Source organism: Pinus tabuliformis, chromosome Q, assembly GCF_031772625.1.
Source record: "Pinus tabuliformis cultivar Carrire ecotype Pingquan chromosome Q, CPIR1, whole genome shotgun sequence".
Classification (NCBI taxonomy): Eukaryota; Viridiplantae; Streptophyta; class Pinopsida; order Pinales; family Pinaceae; genus Pinus; species Pinus tabuliformis.
The window spans coordinates 100,675,661-100,698,184 of record NC_142296.1 but is presented as its reverse complement, the minus strand read 5'-3'; the positions used below and the strand labels follow the sequence as shown (position 1 = coordinate 100,698,184).

General features: G+C 36.4%; 1 protein-coding gene across 7 annotated transcripts in view; it reads right to left on the bottom strand.

Moving 5' to 3' along the window:
• Window positions 1-4,507: 4,507 nt before the first annotated feature.
• LOC149218427 (uncharacterized) overlaps window positions 4,508-22,524 on the bottom strand; it is a 374,566-nt gene continuing 356,549 nt past the window's right edge. For all 7 annotated transcript variants that reach the window (XM_089383979.1, XM_089383978.1, XM_089383980.1 and 4 more), the window contains one exon: window positions 4,508-5,010. In XM_089383979.1, the coding sequence (XP_089240105.1) occupies window positions 4,960-5,010 (51 nt within the window). In that variant the 3' untranslated portion in view covers window positions 4,508-4,959. The remainder of the gene's footprint in view (window positions 5,011-22,524) is intronic.

The following is a 22,524-nucleotide window of genomic DNA, read 5'->3' as shown; positions in this document are numbered from 1 at the left end:
CACTTGATTCTGCTGCATCCTCCTCCTTGATGGGTACAAGCGTATGTTTGACTCCATCTTTCACAAATTTGTAACAATTCGTCTTCCCATCATGTGTCACCTTCCGGTCATACTGCCACGGTCTCCCTAGCAGTATATGGCATACGTCCATTGGCATAATATCGCAGACAACTTTGTCTTGGTATTTGCCAATGTGAAATTCAACCTCACATTGTTCATCAACTAATAATTGGTGGCCTTTCTGTAGCCACGACACCTTGTAAGGTGTGGGATGCTTAAGCCGCTTTAATCCTAGCTTTTCCACCATCTCAGTGGCAACTAAGTTATCTGTACTCCCGCTGTCTATGATTAATTTACAACACTTCCCATGTGATTTGCAAACTGTTCGGAACAGTGCCTTCCGCTGGGTCTGCTCAGCCATCTCCTTTGCTGGCTTCAACAACACTTTGTTTAAAACTAATGCCTCTCCTGTTTCTGCCACATTTTCTACTTCCCGGGGCTGTGCTTCAGCTTCCTCAGGCTGCGCAACAAATGCTCCCCTCTGGCCAGCATGCTCGGCTTCCGGGCATTCGAAGGATCTGTGCCCCCACTTATGGCACCTGTAGCACTGGACATTAGTCCCTCTTCCGTGACCATTTCCTCTTCCCCGCTGATATGGCCGACCTCCTCTAGTGCTATCTCCCTTCTCTGCTGTCCCTGAAGCTCTGGAGCTGCTGCCTTCCTCGCTGTTAGTAGCAGTTCTCCCTCTGCCGTAGGACTGTCCTCGTCCTCTCCTATTGTTCTGTTTCCTGTTAATTTTTTCTTCAGCCTTTACAGCACTCTGAAAGGCTTCTTCTATATTTCGTGGAGAGAGAATACTGATCTCATCCAGTATTTCCATCCTCAAGCCATTCACATATCTCGCTGTCTTCTCTGGGGTATCATCAGTATAACCAGCCCGCAAATTTACACGATAAAACTCCTCTGTGTATTCCTTTACGGTCATACCTTTCTGCCTTAGATTTTGCACTCGTCGATAAAGTTCGACCTGATAGTCTTTAGGCAAAAATCTGCCCTTCAGTTTTGCCACCATTCTTGGCCACTTCTTTATCGGTAGCTTGTTCATCCTCTTCCTGTCTGCTTGGACACTATCCCACCATAAAGCAGCGTGTCCTTTTAACTTGGTTGCAGCAAATCTAACTCTTTTGTCCTCACTGATCTCTTCGTTTTCAAAATACTTATCTAACTCACTTACCCAATCCAGCAGAACATCTGCGGATAGACTGCCATCGTAGTTAGGGATCTCAGGTTTGGGTTTGCTGCTGGCTAACAGTACTGATCTCAACAGTTTTATCTCCGGGGCTTCTTCCTCTGATCCTTCCGTAGCAGTTGCTGTTTCTTCCTCACTATCATCCCCAAGTTCTGGGTCTCTTCTCCTTCCTGCCTCCACTGCTTCTAAGCGAGCAGTAAGGACTCTCAACTCTTCTCTCAAGCCCTCGTCTGCTACTCTGCGCACACCTCTTCCACGTCCCCGTCTTTGAACTTCCATTTTTTTCAATTTCCTGCTCTGATACCACTTGATGGGGCCAGCCCACGTGGTCCCGCCGTCGTTACTCCCCACTTGATGTTGTACTGTCAATTGATGTTTATAATCACCGGATTTCGGATATACGCAACTTGATTTTCAATCTATGTTTAATTAAGAGGTTCTATGGTAATGGTACGTTGGTTATGTGTTGAGCGGACACCTGTCCCTTCTTGGAATCCTAAAACCCCGCCTTGGTATAGGGTTTTCGCCACCCTTGCGTTCATTTGGTTTTGTGTTTCCTCCGGTCCTTCAGTCTGCGAGCTCTCGGCGACCCTTGCGATTTCACTGTGATTTTTTCTGTGATGCTTTCGTATTTGTTCGAAACTCGTCCACCTGGTTCTCTGAGCTACGAGCTGGTAGTCTGCAAGTTTCAATGTGGGTTCTTTTAGCTGGTCCGGGGTTTTGTTGCTCCGAGTTCTTCGAGCTGCATGCTCTCGGCGGTCTTCATGGCTCCATTGGTTCGGAATTTGTTTTGGAAGTGTCTCGTTCGTCTGTTGAACTGTTGAACCCTGGTAAGGTTTGTTTCTCTGCTTGTGTCTAGACTGTTCCTGTGTTTTCTGTTGTCGGCTTTACGGGTCTCTGCCTCTGTGCGTCCTTTTCTCGATTTGTCACCTGGGTTTTCACTATTGTCACCTCTGTGTGTTGGTTGATGAGTATGTGGTTCTCAGTCTCGTTCTCCAGCACTGATTCGGCTCATGCACGGTCTCGGCAAACTAATGGTGGCGTTCTCCGTCGATTCCTCCGCCAACTTGACTGGTAAGCTTTCCTTCTATGCTATATCTTTGTACTTGTTCTTCTTTCTGGTTCTAATCGTCTTCGGCTCCTTGTGAGCAGGAAGACAATCCGAGGTTACGGTGGTCACGGCTTGTCTGTTAGGTAAGCGGAACCGTTGTGTAGTATTTGCTCATTCAAAAATAAAATTGTTTTAATCCTGTGTATTTTGTTTCCACTGTAATTTGACTCTCGGTTGTTGGTTTCCCTTGCAAGTGGAGCGACCGAGGGTTTCGGTGCTTAGACGCTCAACTATTCCAAAGGAATTCCGGGTAGCATCATTCTGTTTACTTGTGGTTTTCTTGCCCTGAGTCTTTCGGCGTGTGGTTTGGTATGGTTGTTGGCCTCGAGCCACTGTTTGTGCTTAGTTCTGTTGTCGAGTAATGTCTCTGTCGAGTCGTAGGAGTGGGTTTGGGGATTTATGGGGTTTTGGTTTATGTTGGTAATGGTTACGGTTCCCAAGTCCGTGAACTGGTTCGTTCTTAAGTTTTTGCACAAAATGTAAATGGACAATAACTTTTTTATGACTGTATATGAACTATCTGGAATTGAATTTTGGTTATGCTTTTAAGTTCGCATACCTGGATTTACTGTGGTTGTTCTCTTCACTGTAATGGCAAACTCTGATTTCGTATATAGGAATTTGTACAGACGATTTCTTGTTGTGTGTTCGGTTATTCTGTTGGAGTCGCCTGTAGATGGGCACCGTTACTCCTCCGAACTGAACGACCTCTGCATTCGAATATCTCCCTTTTTCGATTTAAGTTCTGTGACCATGCATTGATAATATTCACACAGTAATTCAATACAAAAAATATTTCAGAAATGAATAGGACGCTGTAAGGATCTATGTGCACAAAAAATTGTATTTTTTCTTTCTATATTTCTCTCTCAATCTGAACCCCCGTATTGTGCTTTTTTTCACTATTTAATAGCACTGTTTACAAACCGTTCTAACTGTTGTTAGTTTGTTCAGTTTGTTTAATTAGTTACATCAGTTATTTCCCATACGGAACTTTGTCTGGTTGTCTAGTACATTTTCTTTTCATGCTTTTTACAACAATAACTGAACTGTTTGAAAACAATGACTCTAATCTAATTATTACTACTCCTAATTACAACTTATTACAGTAAATTTTAAGTAACTTGATAAAAGAAAAGAAAAGAAAAAAGTATGTTTTCCACTCAATGAATTAATCTCTCTGTCCTCTTAGAAACCATATTCTCTCACTTTTATCTTTGCCCTGTCAGCTAGATGCTCCTGCATCACCAAATTAAATATTTTTTTAAAAAACTATTTCTTAAACTTTGAATCATGTAACCTGTTTCTAAAATTAAAGTGTTATTAATGATTAGCATTTTATTTGTAATAACAATTAAAATTAAAAAAATTAAATGAAAAATAAGTTTATAGATATTTATTAATAAAGTTCACTTTAAAGTCGAAAAATTCACCTATTTGAAAATAAACCTGAATATGGTGTAGATATTGACATTTATTTTAACACCCGAAAGGAACAAATTCATTATTAAACTGAAGGAATAACAGAAAGAATGAAAATTATTTAGAAATAATTTAATGAACATTTTTAATATAACTTCTCAGATTTCAATAAAATATTTGTAACTTCTGTGTTATAATGGTTAATAGGTAACACCGGTATTAAATATTTATACACAAAAATGTGTATATAAGAAATATAAATATATTGAATAAAACTGATAGATGACGAATTAAATGTACAAAGAGAGATAGCCATGGATGATGGTAATGTTTGTAAATAGGAATTAATTAAAATATAAACAGATGGTGCTTTCATATATAAGCATTAACGAAAATATATCCTGCATATTTTCAAAAGAAAATAAAATTGTTATCCATAACTTACGAAAGTCAGTGAGAACTAGATTTTCAAACTTGTAATTGATATATAGTTATACAAGCAAGGAGATGATTTCACATAGCTAGCACATTTGTACTGACATAGACAACAAATTAAAACGTTGAAGCATTTCCTATAGTATTCTTCAAATATTATGAAATAATACATTTTCCAGGTATAAGACGTGGACACCTCCTCTCATAATAAATGGAATTAATTATCATACATATAATGAGAATTTTGTCCCGGCAAAAGACAATTTCACAATTGCTTAACTCTAGCATGATCATTCGGAAACTCTAATCACCCAGTGCGATCTAATATATTCAAATTCATTGCAATAATTCCAAGTGAAGCACTGTAGAATTGTGCATGTATTGGGTATTGTAAAAAATTCTATGTTATATATATAGATATAGAGATTTTGGTATGCTATCAGCCAGGCCATCTGGCTATGCAACCGAGATGTTTACATATAAAGTGAACGCCTGTAAGACGTTAAATGTAGCTAAACTAGAATAAGTCAAAAATAAAGATTCTTTGGCCAAATAATAATAATAATAAAGAAGTCAAAAAGAAATAGACCACCAAATGTTAAATCAAATATAAATATCTAGAGCTATCTAAACTTCGTGTATAACCAAAGGTAATAGACAGTATTTCTTAATACATCCACATAAGCATTCAATATTTTCTAGACAGTAGAGCAACCAACAGTAGTGTCGCATACCCTTGTAATTACTCTGGTTCATCTCTTGGTGACTGCCAGCTTGTGTGAATAGAATCAATCTGCAAAAGTAAAATACAGAAAATAAATCTTGCTCCATAGTAACCAAAAGGTTCACACAAGTGACATGCATGGCAAACTGGCAATTAACAGCACAAGAATAAATGCCCAGCTCAATTCTACGATCCAAAGCTTATAAGGCTTAGCTGAAAGGAATCACATAATTAAATTTCAGCACTTTGAAGGTACCTTCACCCACAGTAAATGTTTGAATTAACAAATGATCAGTGGGATCAACAATAACTTTCATGAATACATGAAACAATATTATAACAGTCTGCATAATTGAATCTCTAAATCTATAGATGTTTTTCAGACAACCTGCGACTGGAAAAAAAAACATCTACAACCAAACCAAAGGAAACTTGACAAGCGATGTGTGGACATGAAGAAAAGGAGGACCCAAATGAAATTGGAATGAGCATCTATGAAACAAAGCAGTCTCCACCCGTTAAAAACTTAATTTGCTCCATATTCTTCTGTATGGCACTCAAACTTATTTTGATGGAGAAATTTCACGATAGGAGATCAATAATTCTAGTCTGTTTCAAAGGATGTCATTCTATACAAATATCTCCAGTCAGCACTAATGGAACATAATAATTAACTTGCAATCCATGCTCAGTATTTGCAGCAATTTGCTGCAAATACTGAGCATGGACTGTAGGTTAATTATTATGTTCCAATAGTGATGACTCGAGAAACTGGTATACAATGGCATATATATATATATGTGTGTGTGTGCGCGCGGGCGCGAGCGCAAAAGAAAATCATGATATAATTTTAGACTTGTAAGGATACTACTCCTTGGTCATTGAAAGAATTCAAAGTTCAGGAATATGCACCTTTATCCTAGATTAAAGCAAACCATATGTAATATTTTATTGAAAGCTTGGTTGGAATAGATATGTGGGATGGGCTTCAGCATTCCATTTTTATATGATAATGCAACAAATAATTGAATCCAGTCCTATCTTGAAAATAAGTAAATAACTTGCATCACAGACACACCAGCGAAAATGTTTTAAAGCTTCCAATTTCAATTCTTTAGGCAACCAAACTATAAATGTTACGAATAAAATATAGATATAAATAATGTAAATATAAATAATAACAACACATCATAAATAATGACTAATTAGTTAATGAAAAGGTATGTCCCTAAGGGCATAATCGTTCATAAAAAGACACTTGCCTAGGTTATATAAGCAGGCCTTCCCTCTCATTTGTAACATCATTCTCATTCATACATTTTAATATATATTCTTGAATCCTCAATGGAGATCTACATATTCTAGGTCTTTTGGAGTTTTTAACCCGCTATAACAAACCTTGTTCGTTACATTGGTATCAGAGCATTCCTCTAAGTATACGAACTTTGTTCGTTACATTGCTATCAGCGTTGTTCGATCCTCTGGCCGCTCACCGTTGCACAGAGCTACGTTCTCTGATCTTGCCTTTTGGCCATCGATATTTAACAACCTTGTTGTTGTTCAATGTCATTTTCAACACATAATAGATGTCAAGTTGTCCTATCCCCTACTGTCACTCATAATTTTCATCTATTTTATAATTTCTTCGTGCTTAAGCTTATGCTACTTGTCATCTTCGCTCTATCAAAATAATTTGGCCGTAATAAAAGTGAACTAATGTATTCAATCTAGAATGTGAGGGCTATGATAGACAACATAAAAAGCAACCAACATAATACATTAGAAATAATACAAACGACAAAGCTGAAAAGTAAAGCCTAGCTACAACAATTTAGGCTCAAAAAGAAACCCAAATCGCCATTCTCCCATTCTTTTTCATTCTCAGCCTTTGGCAGTGTGAATAGTTGCCCCAAAATCTAGCAGGTCTTGTGAGATGCGTCATAAGGCAAAACCTAGATCAAGACACAACAATGAGATGGATTCCACTGCCACCTCAACAATCCATCTCCCGCTCTTTAGTGGAATTTCACCACACGGGAGGCTTCCTAGTTTAGGTCACCTCAAGGACATTCTTGATATAAGGTTCAAAGGTGACAATTAAATAGGGTTACCCAAGATACTCAAGCTAAGGACAAGGCTCAATTTCACTAGACAAGGAATAGTCTACCTTAAAAGTAACCTATAAAGGGCTTGTAGCCAAGGGTTATATATATATGATTCAAAAGTAGCACAACTAGGCATAAAAGGAGAGAAAAAAGGTTTGTTGTAAGGATATAATCAACAACAAGATCCACAAACCTTCAATTGACCCTAAGTTGAAGCCTCAGCACTGAATTAAGGTTTTTCTAGCCTTAGAATTTCCTAGGGTTGATGACATCTATCCAAGTGGATATTGGTGGTCACCCACCTATTCCACTGGCTCAAAGCATGATTGTTCTATTTTGGCAGTTTTCGGATCCTGAACTTCTAGAGCCATTTTGAGGCACTAAACAACACTTTTTGGATAAACAGGAAAATATCAGTCAAAAGTTGTTCTCCTCGGATAGACCTTTCTAACAGGCTAATGTGCATCCCAAACAGAGATTGTATGCCAAAGTTACAACCTCGAGAAGTTGACATTCCAACTTACTCCATCAGGGCCCATAATTTTTTGGCGCTTAATTTCTTAGGGTTATGGTTTTGGATGTTTAGGGTCTCTCATTGTTTTTTCATGATAAAAAGACCCTTGAGCCTCATTGTAACATAGCTCACAAAGATAAATAGCCATCAAATCTTTTTTCATAGATAAGCCACCACTGCTCAAGTTAGTTTGCTTTCATTCTGCATGTAAACAATTTCAACATTTCTGTATTCAAGCTTCTGTAATCCATAATGAATTGAACAAAGTCTTTCGGTAGAAATCACATGAGAGAATTGTTTGGCCGACGCATTTCGAACCAACAAGTGTGGTTCATCATCAGGACCAGATGAAGAGGCAGACCATGGCAAAGGCTTAAATAAAGAGCAATGTAGAGACATAATTTCAAGTAACGGATATATTTGAACAATAATGCTTAAATTATAATATTAATTTATTAATATATTAAAAGCAAATACTATTAAGTAACGGCTATATTAAAAGGCTAGTTTTTGAAAAAATATTTAAATAATGATATTATTTCATTAATTTATTAAAAATATTAATAAGTAGCTGCTATATTAAACGGCGAGTTTTTGAAAAATAATATTTAAATTAATTTATTAAAACCAAATATTACTAATTCTTGAAAAATAATATTTAAATAATGATATTAGTTTATTAATTTATTAAAATATTAATATGTAACAGCTATATTAAACGACTAATTTTTAAAAAAATATTTAAATAATGATATTATTTCATTAATTTATTAAAAATATTAATAGGTAATGGCTATATTAAACAGCTAGTTTTTGAAAAATAATATTTAAATTAATTTATTAAAACCAAATATTACTAGTTCTTGAAAAATAATATTTAAATAATGATATTAGTTTATTAATTTATTAAAATATTAATATGTAACGGCCATATAAAACGGCTAGTTTTTGAAAAATAATATTTAAATTAATTTATTAAAACCAAATATTATCAGTTTTTGGAAAATAATATTTAAACTGTGATATTAGTTTATTAATTTATTAAAAACAAATATTAATAAGTAACCGCTATATTAAACCGCTAATTTTTAGAATAAATAAATAAATAATCAAAGTCAAACTTTAAAGAAGGGGAGTCAAAAATTATAAAAACGAGTGAAGACCCTAATCGAGACAAGATCATTTGATAAATAAAATAACTAATGGAAATAGAATAAAATAAATTAAAAATAATTAATGGAAAAATAAATAAAATAAAAACAAAATATACACAAGTCAAACTATATATATATCTATATATATATATATATATAACAGAAACATATATATATATATATATCCAAAGAAAAACAATCAATAAATAAAACGGGGTCAATAATAAAATATGGGGCTCAGGCCCATTAAACAAATAAAAAAAATACTAAAAAGAGCTAAGAATGAATAGGATGATAGAATACATAAAAAACACAAAGGATCAAGAAAATGAACTCTGAAGAATAAATCAACAACAAATACTATAAAAAGGATGCCAATACCTACATAGGTGGGGAAAAAACTAGGAGGACAAGAGAGGGACCCAACTTCTACTGATATTTCAGCCATCATCTCTATTCAAATTATTGCGTCATTTTTCAATTTCTAGGGCCTCCCTCAATTTACGATGATGAAAATGACTAACCTTAGCAACGACTTGGGCCTCCTCAATGCAGATGTGATGCTTAGATTTATCTGCATGCTCCGCCAAAGCAGAGGAGCGGGTCCTGCCATGCTTGATGTCAGCAACATGCTCACGAATCCTTTGATTAATCGAGCAACCAGTCTCCCCAATGTAGGGAGTCCCACAAGAGTATGGGATAACGTAAACACCCTTCATATTCTTGGGGTCCAGTGGGTCTTTTACAGATCTAAGGGAGCTCTGTATGGTATTTAAAGGCCGAAAGGTTGAAGCCACCTTATGCTTCCTTAGGATCTTTGCAATCTTGTCAGTGGTCCCTTGGATAAAAGAAAGTTGAACACCAGAAAATTGATCCTTCGTATCTTTCTTAGCACTAGGACCTTTTTCAGCTCTGAGGAAAGCCCTAGTACATTGGTGTCTACTATACCCATTATTAAAGAAAACACTTAGGAGATGTGCTTTCTCTTCCTTGAGATGGTCCTCATCAGAAACTCTTAAAGCTTCATCTGGTCCTAATGATGATGAAGCACACTTGTTGGTTCGAAACGCGTCGGCCAAAAAATTCTCTCATGTGATTTCTATAGAAAGAATTTTCATTATGGATCACAGAAGCTTGTTTGACTCATTCAAGCTTTAAATTTCATGTTGATAGATAGAGAATATAGATCTAGCCAAACTGTTTAATCTTGGCAGATCAGTAGTTAGGTAGAGAATAAAAAAGAGCTCATCAGTTTAATTTGAGCCATTGAAAGTTATAAGTTTAGAATTAGATAGTTTTCCTGTCAAAAGAAAAGGAAATAAAGGGTCAGCAAGCTCAAATGCACCCAATAAATGAAGAGAAAATGTTAGAATAAATAAATGGTAGGTAGAGGAAAGGTTGTAAATGCGCAAGGTTGCTAAGTCAAAAGCACATTTATCATGCTTAATCCTATGTTTCATGTGCAGGAGGATTTATGAGAAAGAAAAGATATTCACAAGCTTGTTTACTAATTTCCCCTCATTTCACTACACCCCCACATGCTTATTTGCTAATTTCCCCATTATCCCTTCATCACTTATAAATACCCTTTTTTCCCTCATTTTGGTTTCACACATTTCCTTAGAAATTCCCCTTCAAAAATCATCCCCCCTTTCCAAAACCCCTTTCCCTAGTGTGAAACCCATTCCCCATTACAAATTTCACTTCCCCCATTATTAATTTCTCTTTCCCTCCCAAAAACCCATAAAAACCCACTTATCTTAAGTTTTGATGCCTCCGCTCTATCTAATTAATTTCCCCATTCCATATTTCCCCGACAATCCTTCTTTAACCCACCAACCCTTGGTGTAGTTAAAAAACCCCTGCCACATAAATCATGGTCCCACCTTAATACCCGCTGCTTATATTAAAATCCCGACCTTATTTACTAGTTAATTACAATTATTTGTACTTAAACCCCGGGCCCCACCAAATCACATTCCTGATTCTATCCATGCAACTTAACCGCGTGATAGCCCTCTAATCTCCATATTGCGCGGGTTCATCGTCCGACCAATAACAGCCTAAAAGCACGCAAGATTCGCGGTTTTTCCGGGGCACTATTCTTGCTACGTGGCGGCCCCAGGCTAGATCGCGTGCTCGTAAAAAATACCGCCTGCCCTCCAAAAGCGGTGCGATGGCCTAGAAAACCACCTCCCCACCCAGACCAAAAACTGCCCACTGTTCATTGATTATTTCCGCACCAAAATGTGACTGTTACCCGTTAAAACGTTGTGTTGACCACTACGTGTCAACTACCCATAGCAGTACACCCCCTTTTGTTCGCAAAAGGGATAGCGCTTAATCGACATGTCCGTGCCATTCGACAGTCATCGTCGACCTGCTCATGTTATGTTGTAAATCCAGTATGCATGTGTAAATTGTAAATAATCTTAGCAGATCTGCGTCATGTATGTAAATTGCCTAAGTGGACCTAATTTTCTAGTGATAATCTACGTTCCGGAAGAATTTTGTCTCACCGATCCATGATTGGCAGAGTTTTCCTTCAGCCTAACCCCAAAGCGGAATGAATTTTGTTATTAGAATCTTAGGGGAATCCTAGTGTGTTGATTTGCTAGATTATAGTTGTGTCGCAGAACTGGGTGGTCTATGAGGGTCTATGTCAAATGGGTTTTCCCCCTTGAGATGTAAAATTGTAAAAGTCATGATGTAAAGTGTTTTGAGGGTTAGAAAATGTTTTAATCCCCTCATAAGTCCTAAGTCCTAGGTCCTAGGTGATTTTTCCAATGGCTAAGTTCGAGGATCTATTTAAAAAAAAAAAAAAAAAATAGAAAAAATTAAAAAATATAAATAATAAAAAATTAAAAATTAAAAAAAAAAATATATATATATATATATAAAATTTTGAAAAATAAAATAATATAATATAATAATAATAAGTCAAATTTTTGAGTAAATAAATGCAGAATTTTAATTTTTTAATATATTAAAATGCATTTAAAAATTCGACGGATGAGATTAAAAGAAATCTTGATCCTCATCGACGGTCGAGATTAGTTTGACATGGATCACTCGAACTAGCTGTTGGGGATTTCTTTCTTTAAATAGGGTGCTAGGGGTCATTTGAGATCATTCGATCTGTGAGTCTTGTGCTGAAGAAAGCTCTCTTGTAAACTTTTTCTGGTGGAATAAAGAAAGACTTTGGGGTTGAAATCTTGCTGGTGTTACTCTCCTGAAGTGCTGTGAGCTATTTTATTTTCTGCATAATTTTATTTTCAGCCATTAGTAATAGCTTGATATAGAGTGTTGTTGAACATAGGTATCTTGTTCACTTACTAAGATTTGAATGGTAATAGAATTTTTGAAATAATGGCAAGTATCTCCATTGCATCTGGAATCTAGTACTGTTTTTCCCTCTTTATTGATGGTTGAAGTGAGCTGTGCAGGAAACCCTTATTGAGAAAATCAGTGGCCGTTTGGGGAAGTTCTTGGTTGAACTAGCCAACTCCCGCAAAGCATTTTCTTGTAGAGCCCAGCCACTTTCGATTCTAGGTCTGACATTTAAAGTTTTTTTTTTTTTTTAAAAGCATGAGAGATTTCTGAAGTATCTCACATTAAATTTAGAATTCTGAAAATATTATTGAGGATTACTGACAAATCTGGCTATTGTAGAGTCATGAAACTGTAAATATTGTAGCTGGTTTGTAGGGTTTTAGTTTTAATCCTTGCATATATATATTTTTTGGGTTTTTGTTTTCCCATTGCAGGTTGCAGGTCTAAGAAGATTTTTTTTTTGTGTAAAGCCAGATTTGGCCCCAAAAAATAGCCTTTGCAGGTGCATCGTTTTTTGCAACCCAAAGGTTTTAAATTTTTATCTGGAGAAAATTCTGCAAGGATTTCATAAATAAATCTGAGACAATTTAATCTAGAATTTTTGGGGGTTTCATTAAGCTGCAATTTTCTTTGTTGCCCAGAATTATTTTCAGGCTTATTTTGCCTTGGGTTTTGTCCCTCACGCAGCTGTCTCATTCACGCAGCACTACCCCTGCGTTTTCTCTCAATTCCAAGCATTTCCACCCATTCACACGCTCCCCTCAACCTACAGTCACTTCATCGATACCCTATCTGTGTCCTATGCATGTTTTTCTGAGCTGCCAAGCCATGCTTCACTCCAAAACCTGCGTCCTTAGCGCGCTCTAATCTTCCGTAGCCTTACGTCCCACACAAACCTGCTCTTCAGAAGCTTCAGCGATCACTGTTCCAATCGCGCTGCCCATCCTCGTCCCTTCACGCTAATCTTCACTCTGATCTACGTCCAATCCACCCGCGTTTTCTCCCTCGTCCATTTCTCAACCGTATTTTCCTTTCACCGCCATCCTGCCATCAACAAAACAAGTTTCTTTTTTCTCGATTTTGATTCACATATTTCACGCGGTCTTCAAGCCAGCTTGCAGCTCCATCGACCCCCTTACCTGCTATACTCTCCGCTGCATTCCTTGCAGCGATCAGTCCCTCACGCTGTCTAAAAATTGCACCTGCAAACAAAACCATCATTGAAACCCCAGGGCCTGCGCACACCAATCATGTAATAAGCTTCTCGTTTTTTATTTTCTGCGTTTTTGATTTTATGGTTTTATGTATATGTATGGTAGCTTTTTTTTATATATAGTGTCGTTTTAGTTTAGAACTATCATTTTTTAGATTTATTTCCTTTAATCTTTGTTTTATTTTGATCTTAAATTTACAATTTTATAATCATAAAAATAAATAAAAATAAATAAATAAATAAATTCTAAAATTTAGGTTTTTAGATAGATCTAGTTTTGAATTTTATTTCATTTGATTTAGATTTTATAGAATTTCATTTTATGTATATAGATTAGAAGCTTTTGATTTCTCTTTTGATTTAGTTTTAAGATTAGTTTAGTTTAATTTTAACTTTTCAAATAATATTCATAAAAAATATAAAATATATATAAAATCTTTCTGTCTCATTTCATTTTTCTAGTTTTGTTTATTTTTTATTTAGATTTGTCTTTTTAACATCAAAAAAAAAAATCGTAATTTTTTTATTTATTTCGTTCTAAAGTTTAGAATTTTATTTAGATTTAAGTTACTTTCACTTAGAATCTAGTTTTTGCTTAGCTTATTTTTGTTTTATTTGAAAATATAAAAATATTTTGGAAATATTTTGCCAGATTCAGTCTTAGCTCAAGGCTTTGTCATGTTTACAATATATTTTTTCTGCTAAGGCTAAAATTTTGATGTGGGATTAATATTTATCATTTTTTTATGTGATTAAACATGCTCAAATGTTCATGAAAGTGATGACTAGTTAGCATCTAAGATTACATGGTTATTTAAAACGTTTAATCTTTCGTATTTTAATTGCTTGGATATTGTTGAACCATTGAGCATTTATCGATTATCTCGCATTTGGTAAAAGTTAATCATTTATTTCATAAGGCACTGGTCTATTAACTTAATAGAATCAATTAAGTGCTTGTTTCCCCTCGTGTCTCCCAACCCAACTCGTCCACAATTGGTCATCCATTGTCCCAGAGGGTCTACCCCCCTTAGCCGCAGGAGACAGGCTTAAACAGAGAGATTGGGGATCAAGGTGATAGCCCCCGGTCTGAGCATTGTCGTGACAATCTGTGCGACAACATTTTTTGGCGTCGTTGCTGAGGACAAAGTTTTTTCTGTCCTTGGTCCCTTCGACATTCATCTCTTTTCTTTCTTTTTGTCTTTAGCTCTTTCATTTCGAGCCTTTTTATGTTTCACTTCTTGTCCGGGTGGCGACTCCACTTCATATTTTATCTACAAGAGTTTATACTAGAAGACATCTAAGCAGTCTGTGCAATCCTGCGCCTGATCCTGAAAGGGGTCTCAGGGTACGATTACACAAACTCTCTTCTCGTACACTTCTTGTCAACCTCGGACAAGAAGCCCTCTCTGATATCCATTTGCTTTTTACTAGTCAAGTTGGGCACAACATCATGGATATATATGCCCCTTGCGATTTTTCTAACATTCTAGGGTATCCCAATGATCTTCCATCACTTGGGATAGATAAGTTGCCTAGCTTTCAGGGAGATAATGCGATTAGTGCTAATTCGCATCTGAGAGATTTTAGTATATGGATGGCTAAGTACGCAAGGTCTGTTGATTTCGATCATGAGGATGTTAGAATGACTCTTTTTATTTTAACCTTGGGGGGCGATGCCTATGATTGGTTTGCAAAAAAGCCTCAGAATTCATTTAATTCCTTACAATCGATCATCGATGCCTTTAAAGAAAAGTATGGAGATAAGAGAGAAGGAAGACACCTCGTGAAAGCTATTAGTATAATAAAAAAGAGAGAGAATGAAACTGTTGAAGAATTTAACAAAAGGTTTAATGGTATTGTTAGAGAATTACCTCAAGACTATAAACCTATCGACAAATCTCTTCGAGATTTTTACATTGATGCCTTTAGTCCTAAGCCATCTTATGAATTAAGGCGTGCTAGACTTAATGATTATAGAGATTGCCAAGCCTTAGCTATAGAGCTTGAAAAGGACAAGGCAACATCTAGGAAGTCTGAGATCCCAGGTTTCGATAGGGCTGCTACGAAACTAAAAGAACCTAAAGGAAAAGCAGTTCAAGAGCCTGAAAGCGAGCTTGTTCAGAAATTGCTCCAAAAGATCGAAAGCATGGAAATTAATCATAATAAGGAGATAGCTACTTTGCAGAATAGGTTGGTCCAAATGGAAAGAGCACAAACGCAAAATTTCCAACCTCGAAATAATAATAACAGAAATAACAATTGGCAAAAGAAGGGTCAATCTAGTGAGCAGAGACCTCCTAATCCACTTACTAATTTAGTTGATAATGCTCCTCCTTACTATCGGGTTTGTGATGCTCTTCATGAAGAGGCCACTTGTCCCATCGTTAGAAGAATTTTAGATAATGGAATGTTTGGGGCAGGGGATCAAATAAATGTAGTAGGTAACAAGTTTCCTTTGTCTAGGGATGATTGGATAGAGGTCAAGGAAAATAGTCGTGACGTTATGAATCCTTCATCAGCTTTTAGTATAAATAACCTTGAAAATGAAGATGACATTTTGGCTAGGTTATATGGTGAAAAACCCTCTCCAGAGCAAATCATGGAAATTGCTAGAGATAAAGGTTTAACCTATCAGAGAAGGGATAAAGATCAGAGCGGGAATCAAATTCCCCCTCGAACTTTTAACCCTGGTTTAAACTCTGGATTAGATGTTGATTTGGAAAGTTGGTTTAACAATGCAAAAATCTGGGTTCCTGTCTCCGAGATTGCTAAAATTCCTTCCCAAAGAGACAAGTTACTAAAAGCTATTCAAGGTCCTCAATTAAATATTTCTCAACAAAAGACCCAAGAAATTGAATATCACAATGCTCCCATATATTTGCAAAGCTTAGATGCGGATAACAAAGATCACCAGCCTTTCTTTATCACCTTGTTAGTTAATGGATATAAATTGAATAATTGCATGTTGGATTCTGGTGCATCAGCTTGTGTAATGACTAAAAGGTTCATGGAACAACTTAACTTAAGAGTTTCTAGACCCTACTATAATATATGTGCCATGGATTCTATAAAGATTGAAGTGCATGGTTTGATCAAAGATTTACAAGTTCATCTATCAGTTTACCCAGACATCATGATTGTTATGGATATAGTTGTTGTTGATGTGCTTGATGTCTGGGGTATGCTTTTATCCAAAAAGTGGGCCTCTGATCTAGGAGGAAATATTCAAATGAATTGGTCATATCCTATGATTCCTTCTCCTAGAGGTGATGGTTTTGTATGACTTAATAGAGAGCCCGAAAGAAAATTCCATGTTGAAGATCCTAAGAGACCTCACAACGAGATAATTAAAGAACAATCTGACATTGGGAATTACGCTATCATGTCTAATTTCATAATTCCTCCTGATGATAAGATTAAGGATCTCAATGATAGAGTTTGGTACATGTACTTTGATGGTGCATCGTCTAGGCATGGTAAAGGTGCTGGAATAGTGTTTAAGTCTCCCCTTGATCACATTTTCAAGTTTTCCTATCGATTAGAGTTTGAAGCAACCAACAATGTTGCTGAATATGAGGCTTTATTGTTGGGACTTGAATTGGCATTAAGGGGGATTCTAATTTAATTATCATGTAGCTTACAAATAAATTCACATGCAAAAATCAAAGATTAAAGAATTATCGAAATGCTGTGTGGGATACTATGGAGCACTTTGATGCCCTTGACCTCGAAGCTATCCCAAGAGAGCAAAATAGTTTGGCAGATGAACTTTCCGTAGCTGCTACTACCTTCCAGTTATCTAATGAGCTGATTAAGGATAAGATCAAAATGAAAGTAATATTTAGACCATCTATCACAGATAACTCAGAGCATTGGCAAGTCTTTAATGATGAAAAACAAGTCATTCATTTTCTTAATAGTCTGGATGAGTTTGAAGATTTCCAGATAGATTCTGAGGAGGATGGATCTTTAAATCATGAGCATATCATAAATCCTACTCCTAGGAATGTGGTTGCCTTAGAGCAACACTTTGATCGGCATGATGCCACGAAGTTGAGAGAGGAAAATAAAATGGACCCAAGCGAATATCTCGAGATAAACATTGGTACTCCTGAGAACCCAAAGATTGTTAAAATTGGTAAAGGTACTAGTATGGAGGAAAGAAAAAAGTTAACTAATTTACTTCGCAAATATCAAGATGTTTTAGCTTTTTCTTATGATGAATTAAAGGGCTATAGGAAAGATGTCATGGAACATACTATCCCCTTAAAAGATGAAAATGCTAAACCCTTTCATCAGAAGCTTAGGCAGATTAATCCTAAGTTAGCCCCTTTGGTCCAGAAAGAGCTTGTGAAAATGCTTGCGGCTGGAATTATCGCTCAAACAAGGCATTCGACATGGTGTTCAAATCTGGTGATTGTTAGGAAAAAGAACGGTACGATTAGGCTTTGTGTCGATTTTCGTGCAAGAAAGATAATTACCCTTTGCCAAGCATGGAGACTTTATTGCAAAGAGTAACCGGTTCTGGAATGATGTCGTTGCTAGATGGCTTTTTTACGTACAATCAGGTGTGGGTTAAAAAGGAAGATCGTCATAAAACCACTTTCACCACACCATGGGGTACTTTTGAATACATTAGAATGCCGTTTGGATTAACCAATGCTGGGGCTACATTTCAAAGGGCTATGGATTATGCCTTCAAGGGGTTAATCGGGAAATTTATTGAGATTTACCAAGATGATCTTACTATATTTTCTAAAGATGGTATCAGTGATATAAATCATCTTAGGCAGGTTTTCGATAGATGTAGAGAATACGGGATTTCTTTGAATCCAGCTAAGTCTGTTTTTGGAGTAACCGAAGGGACATTACTTGGCCATATTATTTCTAAGGATGGAATCAAGATTGATCCTGAAATAATTGAAGCAATCCAAAAGATTCCTCTTGCTCATAATCTTAAATCCCTTCAGTCTTTCCTTGGAAAGACAAATTTTATTAGAAGGTTTATTCCAAATTACGCAGAAATAGCTAATCCTTTTCAAAGTCTTCTGAAGAAAGATGCAAAATTTGTTTGGCAAGAAGACGGAAAAAAGGATTTTCAAGAAATCAAATGTGCTATTGCAAGAGCTCCTGTCTTAGTTAGCCCCGATTATTCCAAGGATTTCATGGTTTTTTCTTTCACTTCTGAAGATACCATTGCTGGTGTCCTGTTACAAAAGAATAAAGATGGTCATGAGCAGCCTATTGCTTTCATGAGTAGAGCACTTCAAAATTCCGAATTAAAGTACAATACCATGGAAAAGCAAACTTATGCCCTGGTTAAGTCTCTTAAGCACTTCAAAACTTATGTGGGTTATTCTAAAATCATTGCTTTCATCCCACATTCTGTTGTTACAGATATATTAACTCAAACCGATTGCTTAGGGACTCGCGTTAGATGGGTTACTAAAATACAAGAATATGATTTAGAGATCAGACCCACAAAGCTAGTCAAAGGCCAAGGTTTGGCTCAAATGTTGACTGAAAGTAACGAAAAGACTCTTGGTTTGTTTTGCCTTAGCGATCTATCTTCACCGGAGTTGCAAAGATTAGGAGAGCATGAGTGGTACAAGGACATTGTTTATTACTTGATGAATCTTACATGTCCTAACCATTTAGCTGCTCAGAAGAGAAGGGCTCTTAGACTAAAAGCCACTAAGTATTGCCTTATGAAGGATGGCCTTGGGTAGAGAAATCCTAAGGGCATAGTGCTTAGGTGTGTTGATGACATTGAGTCCAAGAAATTAATCTTTGAGTTTCATTCAGGATTTTGTGGTGGTCATTATGCTGCTAGAACTACCGCCCACAAAATTCTGAGAACTGGTTATTATTCGCCTTCAATTTTTTCTGATGTGCATAAGTTTGTTAGAACTTGTCAAGCCTGTCAACTATTCACTGGGAAACAGAAGCTTGCTGCCATGCTCCTACAACCTGTCATTGTAGAGACACCTTTTCAGCATTGGGGTCTGGATTTCATCGGGAAGTTCCATGAAAATTCTAGCAATGGCTACTCATGGATTTTGATTGCTACTGATTATTTCACTAAATGGGTTGAAGCCATTCTTGCTAAGAATGCCACTGAAAAGGTTATTATGGATTTCATTGAAAATAATATCATTACTAGATTTGGTGTCCCAGCTAAAATCACTACTGATAATGCAAGGGCTTTTAGTTCTTCAGAGTTTTCATCTCTCTGTTTCAAATATGGCATTGTCTTATCTCATTCGTCAAATTACTATCCTCAGGGTAATGGTCTGGCTGAATCAAGTAACAAGAATCTCATAACCATTATCAAGAAGATAGTAGGAGATAATAAGAGATCATGGGATAGCAAAATCAAGTATGCTTTATGGGTAGATAGAATTACTAAGAAGAAAGCTACTGGTAAATCTCCCTTTGAATTAGTTTATGGCTTGGATGTAACCTTACCTGTGCACCTGAAATTGCCAACTTATCAGCTCCTTCAACAGTTTTCTACTAATAAAGATGTTGTTCAGAATAGAATAGCTCAGATTGTGGAGTTAGATGAGGCTTGTAGGACATCTTTTGATGCTATATGTAAAAATCAATCTAACATTAATAAAAGCTTTGATGAATCCTCTCGATCTAGATCTTTGCAGGTGGGAGATATGGTACTTCTTTGGGATCGCAAGAAGATATCTGATGCCATGGGGCATCCTTTGTATTGTATTTCTAACCCTACTCCTTGTCATTTCAGCATTTTATTTCTGTTTTAGGATTAGATTTACTTTCCCTGTTACTAGATAGTCAATAAATGAAGAGCTTATATCTTTCATATGCTTAATGTTATATGATGATTCTTGAATGGATGCTACTTATTTCTGTTGTGTGTTGCGTGGGTGCAGATTTTGGATTCTCACATTCCTACAGTGCAGCAACGTGTCCCCAAGTAGAGCCAGATGTTGACCACTATGTGTCAACTACCCATAGCAGTACACCCCCTTTTGTTCGAAAAAGGGATTTGATAGTCATCGTCGACCTGATCATGTTATGTTGTAAACCCAGTCTACATGTGTAAATTGTAAATAATCTTAGCAGATCTAAATCATGTATGTAAATTGCCTAGGTGGACGTAATTTTCTAGTGATAATCTACATTCCGGAAGGTTTTTTGTCTCACCGATCCATGATCGGCAGAGTTTTCCTTCAGCCTAACCCCAAAGCCATAATGAATTTTGTCATTAGAATCTTAGGGGAATTCTAGTGTGTTGATCTACTAGATTATAGTTGTGTCATAGAACTAGGTGGTCTATGAGGGTTTATGTCAAATGGGTTTTCCCCCTTGAGATGTAAAATTGTAAAAGTCATGATGTAAAGTGTCTTGAGGGTTAGAAAATATTTTAATCCCCTCATAAGTTCTAAGTCCTAGGTCTTAGGTGATTTTTCCAAAGGCTAAGTTCGAGGATCCATTAAAAAAAAAATTAAAAAATAGAAAGAATAAAAAAACAATAAAAAAAAAATTAAATTAAATTAAATTAAATAAAAATATTATATATATATATATATAATTTTGAAAAATAAAATAAAATAATAAAATAATAATAAGTCATTTTTGAATAAATAAATGCAGAATTTTAATTTTTTAATATATTAAAATGCATTTAAGAATTCGACGGATGAGATTAAAAGAAATCTTGATCCTCATCGACGGTCGAGATTAGTTTGATATGGATCACTTGAACTAGTCGTTGGGAATTTTTTCTTTAAATAGGGTGCTAGGGGTCATTTGAGATCATTCGATCTGTGAGTCTTGTGCTGAAGAAAGCTCTCTTGTAAACTTTTTCTGGTGCAATAAAGAAAGACTTTGGGGTTGAAATCTTGCTGGTGTCACTCTCCTGAAGCGCTGTGAGCTATTTTATTTTCTGCATAATTTTATTTTCAGCCATTAGTAATAGCTTGATGTAGAGTGTTGTTGAACACAGGTATCTTGTTCACTTACTAGGGTTTAAATGGTAATAGGATTTTTGAAATAATGGAAGGTATCTCCATTGCATCTGGAATCTAGTACTGTTTTTCCCTCTTTATTGATGGTTGAAGTGAGCTGTGCAGGAAACCCTTATTGAGAAAATCAGTGGGCGTTTGGGGAAGTTCTCGGCTGAACTAGCCAACTCCCGCAAAGCATTTTCTTGTAGAGCCCGGCCAATTTCGATTCTGGGTCTGACATTTAAAGGTTTTTTTTTTTTTTTTTCTGAAACACATGAGAGATTTCTGAAGTATCTCACATTAAATTTAGAATTCTGAAAATATTATTGAGGATTACTGACAAATTTGGCTGTTGTAAAGTCACGAAACTGTAAATATTGCAACTGGTTTGTGGGGTTTTAGTTTTATTCCTTGCATATATATATTTTTTGGGTCTTTGTTTTCCCATTGCAAGTTGCAGGTCTGAGAAGATTTTTTTTTGTGTGTAAAGCCAGATTTGGCCCCAAAAAATAGCCTTTGCAAGTGCATCGTTTTTTGCAACCCAGGGTTTTAAATTTTTATCTGAAGAAAAGTCTGCAGGGATTTCATAAATAAATCTGAGACAATTTAATCTGGAATTTTTGGGGGTTTCATTGAGCTGCGATTTTCTTTGTTGCCCAGAATTATTTTCAGGCTTATTTTGCCTTCGGTTTTGTCCCTCACGCAGCACTACCCCTGCATTTTGTCTCAATTCCAAGCATTTCCATCCATTCACACGCTCCCCTCAACCTACAGTCACTTCATCGATACCCTATCTGCGTCCTATGCATGTTTTTCTGAGCTGCCAAGCCCTGCTTCACTCCAAAACCTGCGTCCTCAGCCCGCTCTAATCTTCCACAGCCTTATGTCCCACACAAACCTGCTCTTCAGAAGCTTCAGCTATCACCGTTCCAATCGAGCTGCCCATCGTCGTCCCTTCATGTTGATCTTCACTCTGATCTATGTCCAGTCCACCTCCATTTTCTCCCTCGTCCATTTCTCAACCGTCTTTTCCTTTCACCGTCGTCCTGCCATCAACAAAACAAGTTTCTTTTTTTTCGATTTTGATTCACATATTTCACGCGGTCTTCAAGCCAGCTTGCAGCTCCATCGACCCCCTTACCTGCTGCTCTCTCCGTTGCATTCCTTGCAGCCATCAGTCCCTCATGCTATCTAAAAATTGCACCTGCAAACAAAACCGTCATCGAAACCCCAGGGCCTGCGCACGCCAGTCACGTAATAAGCTTCTCATTTTTTATTT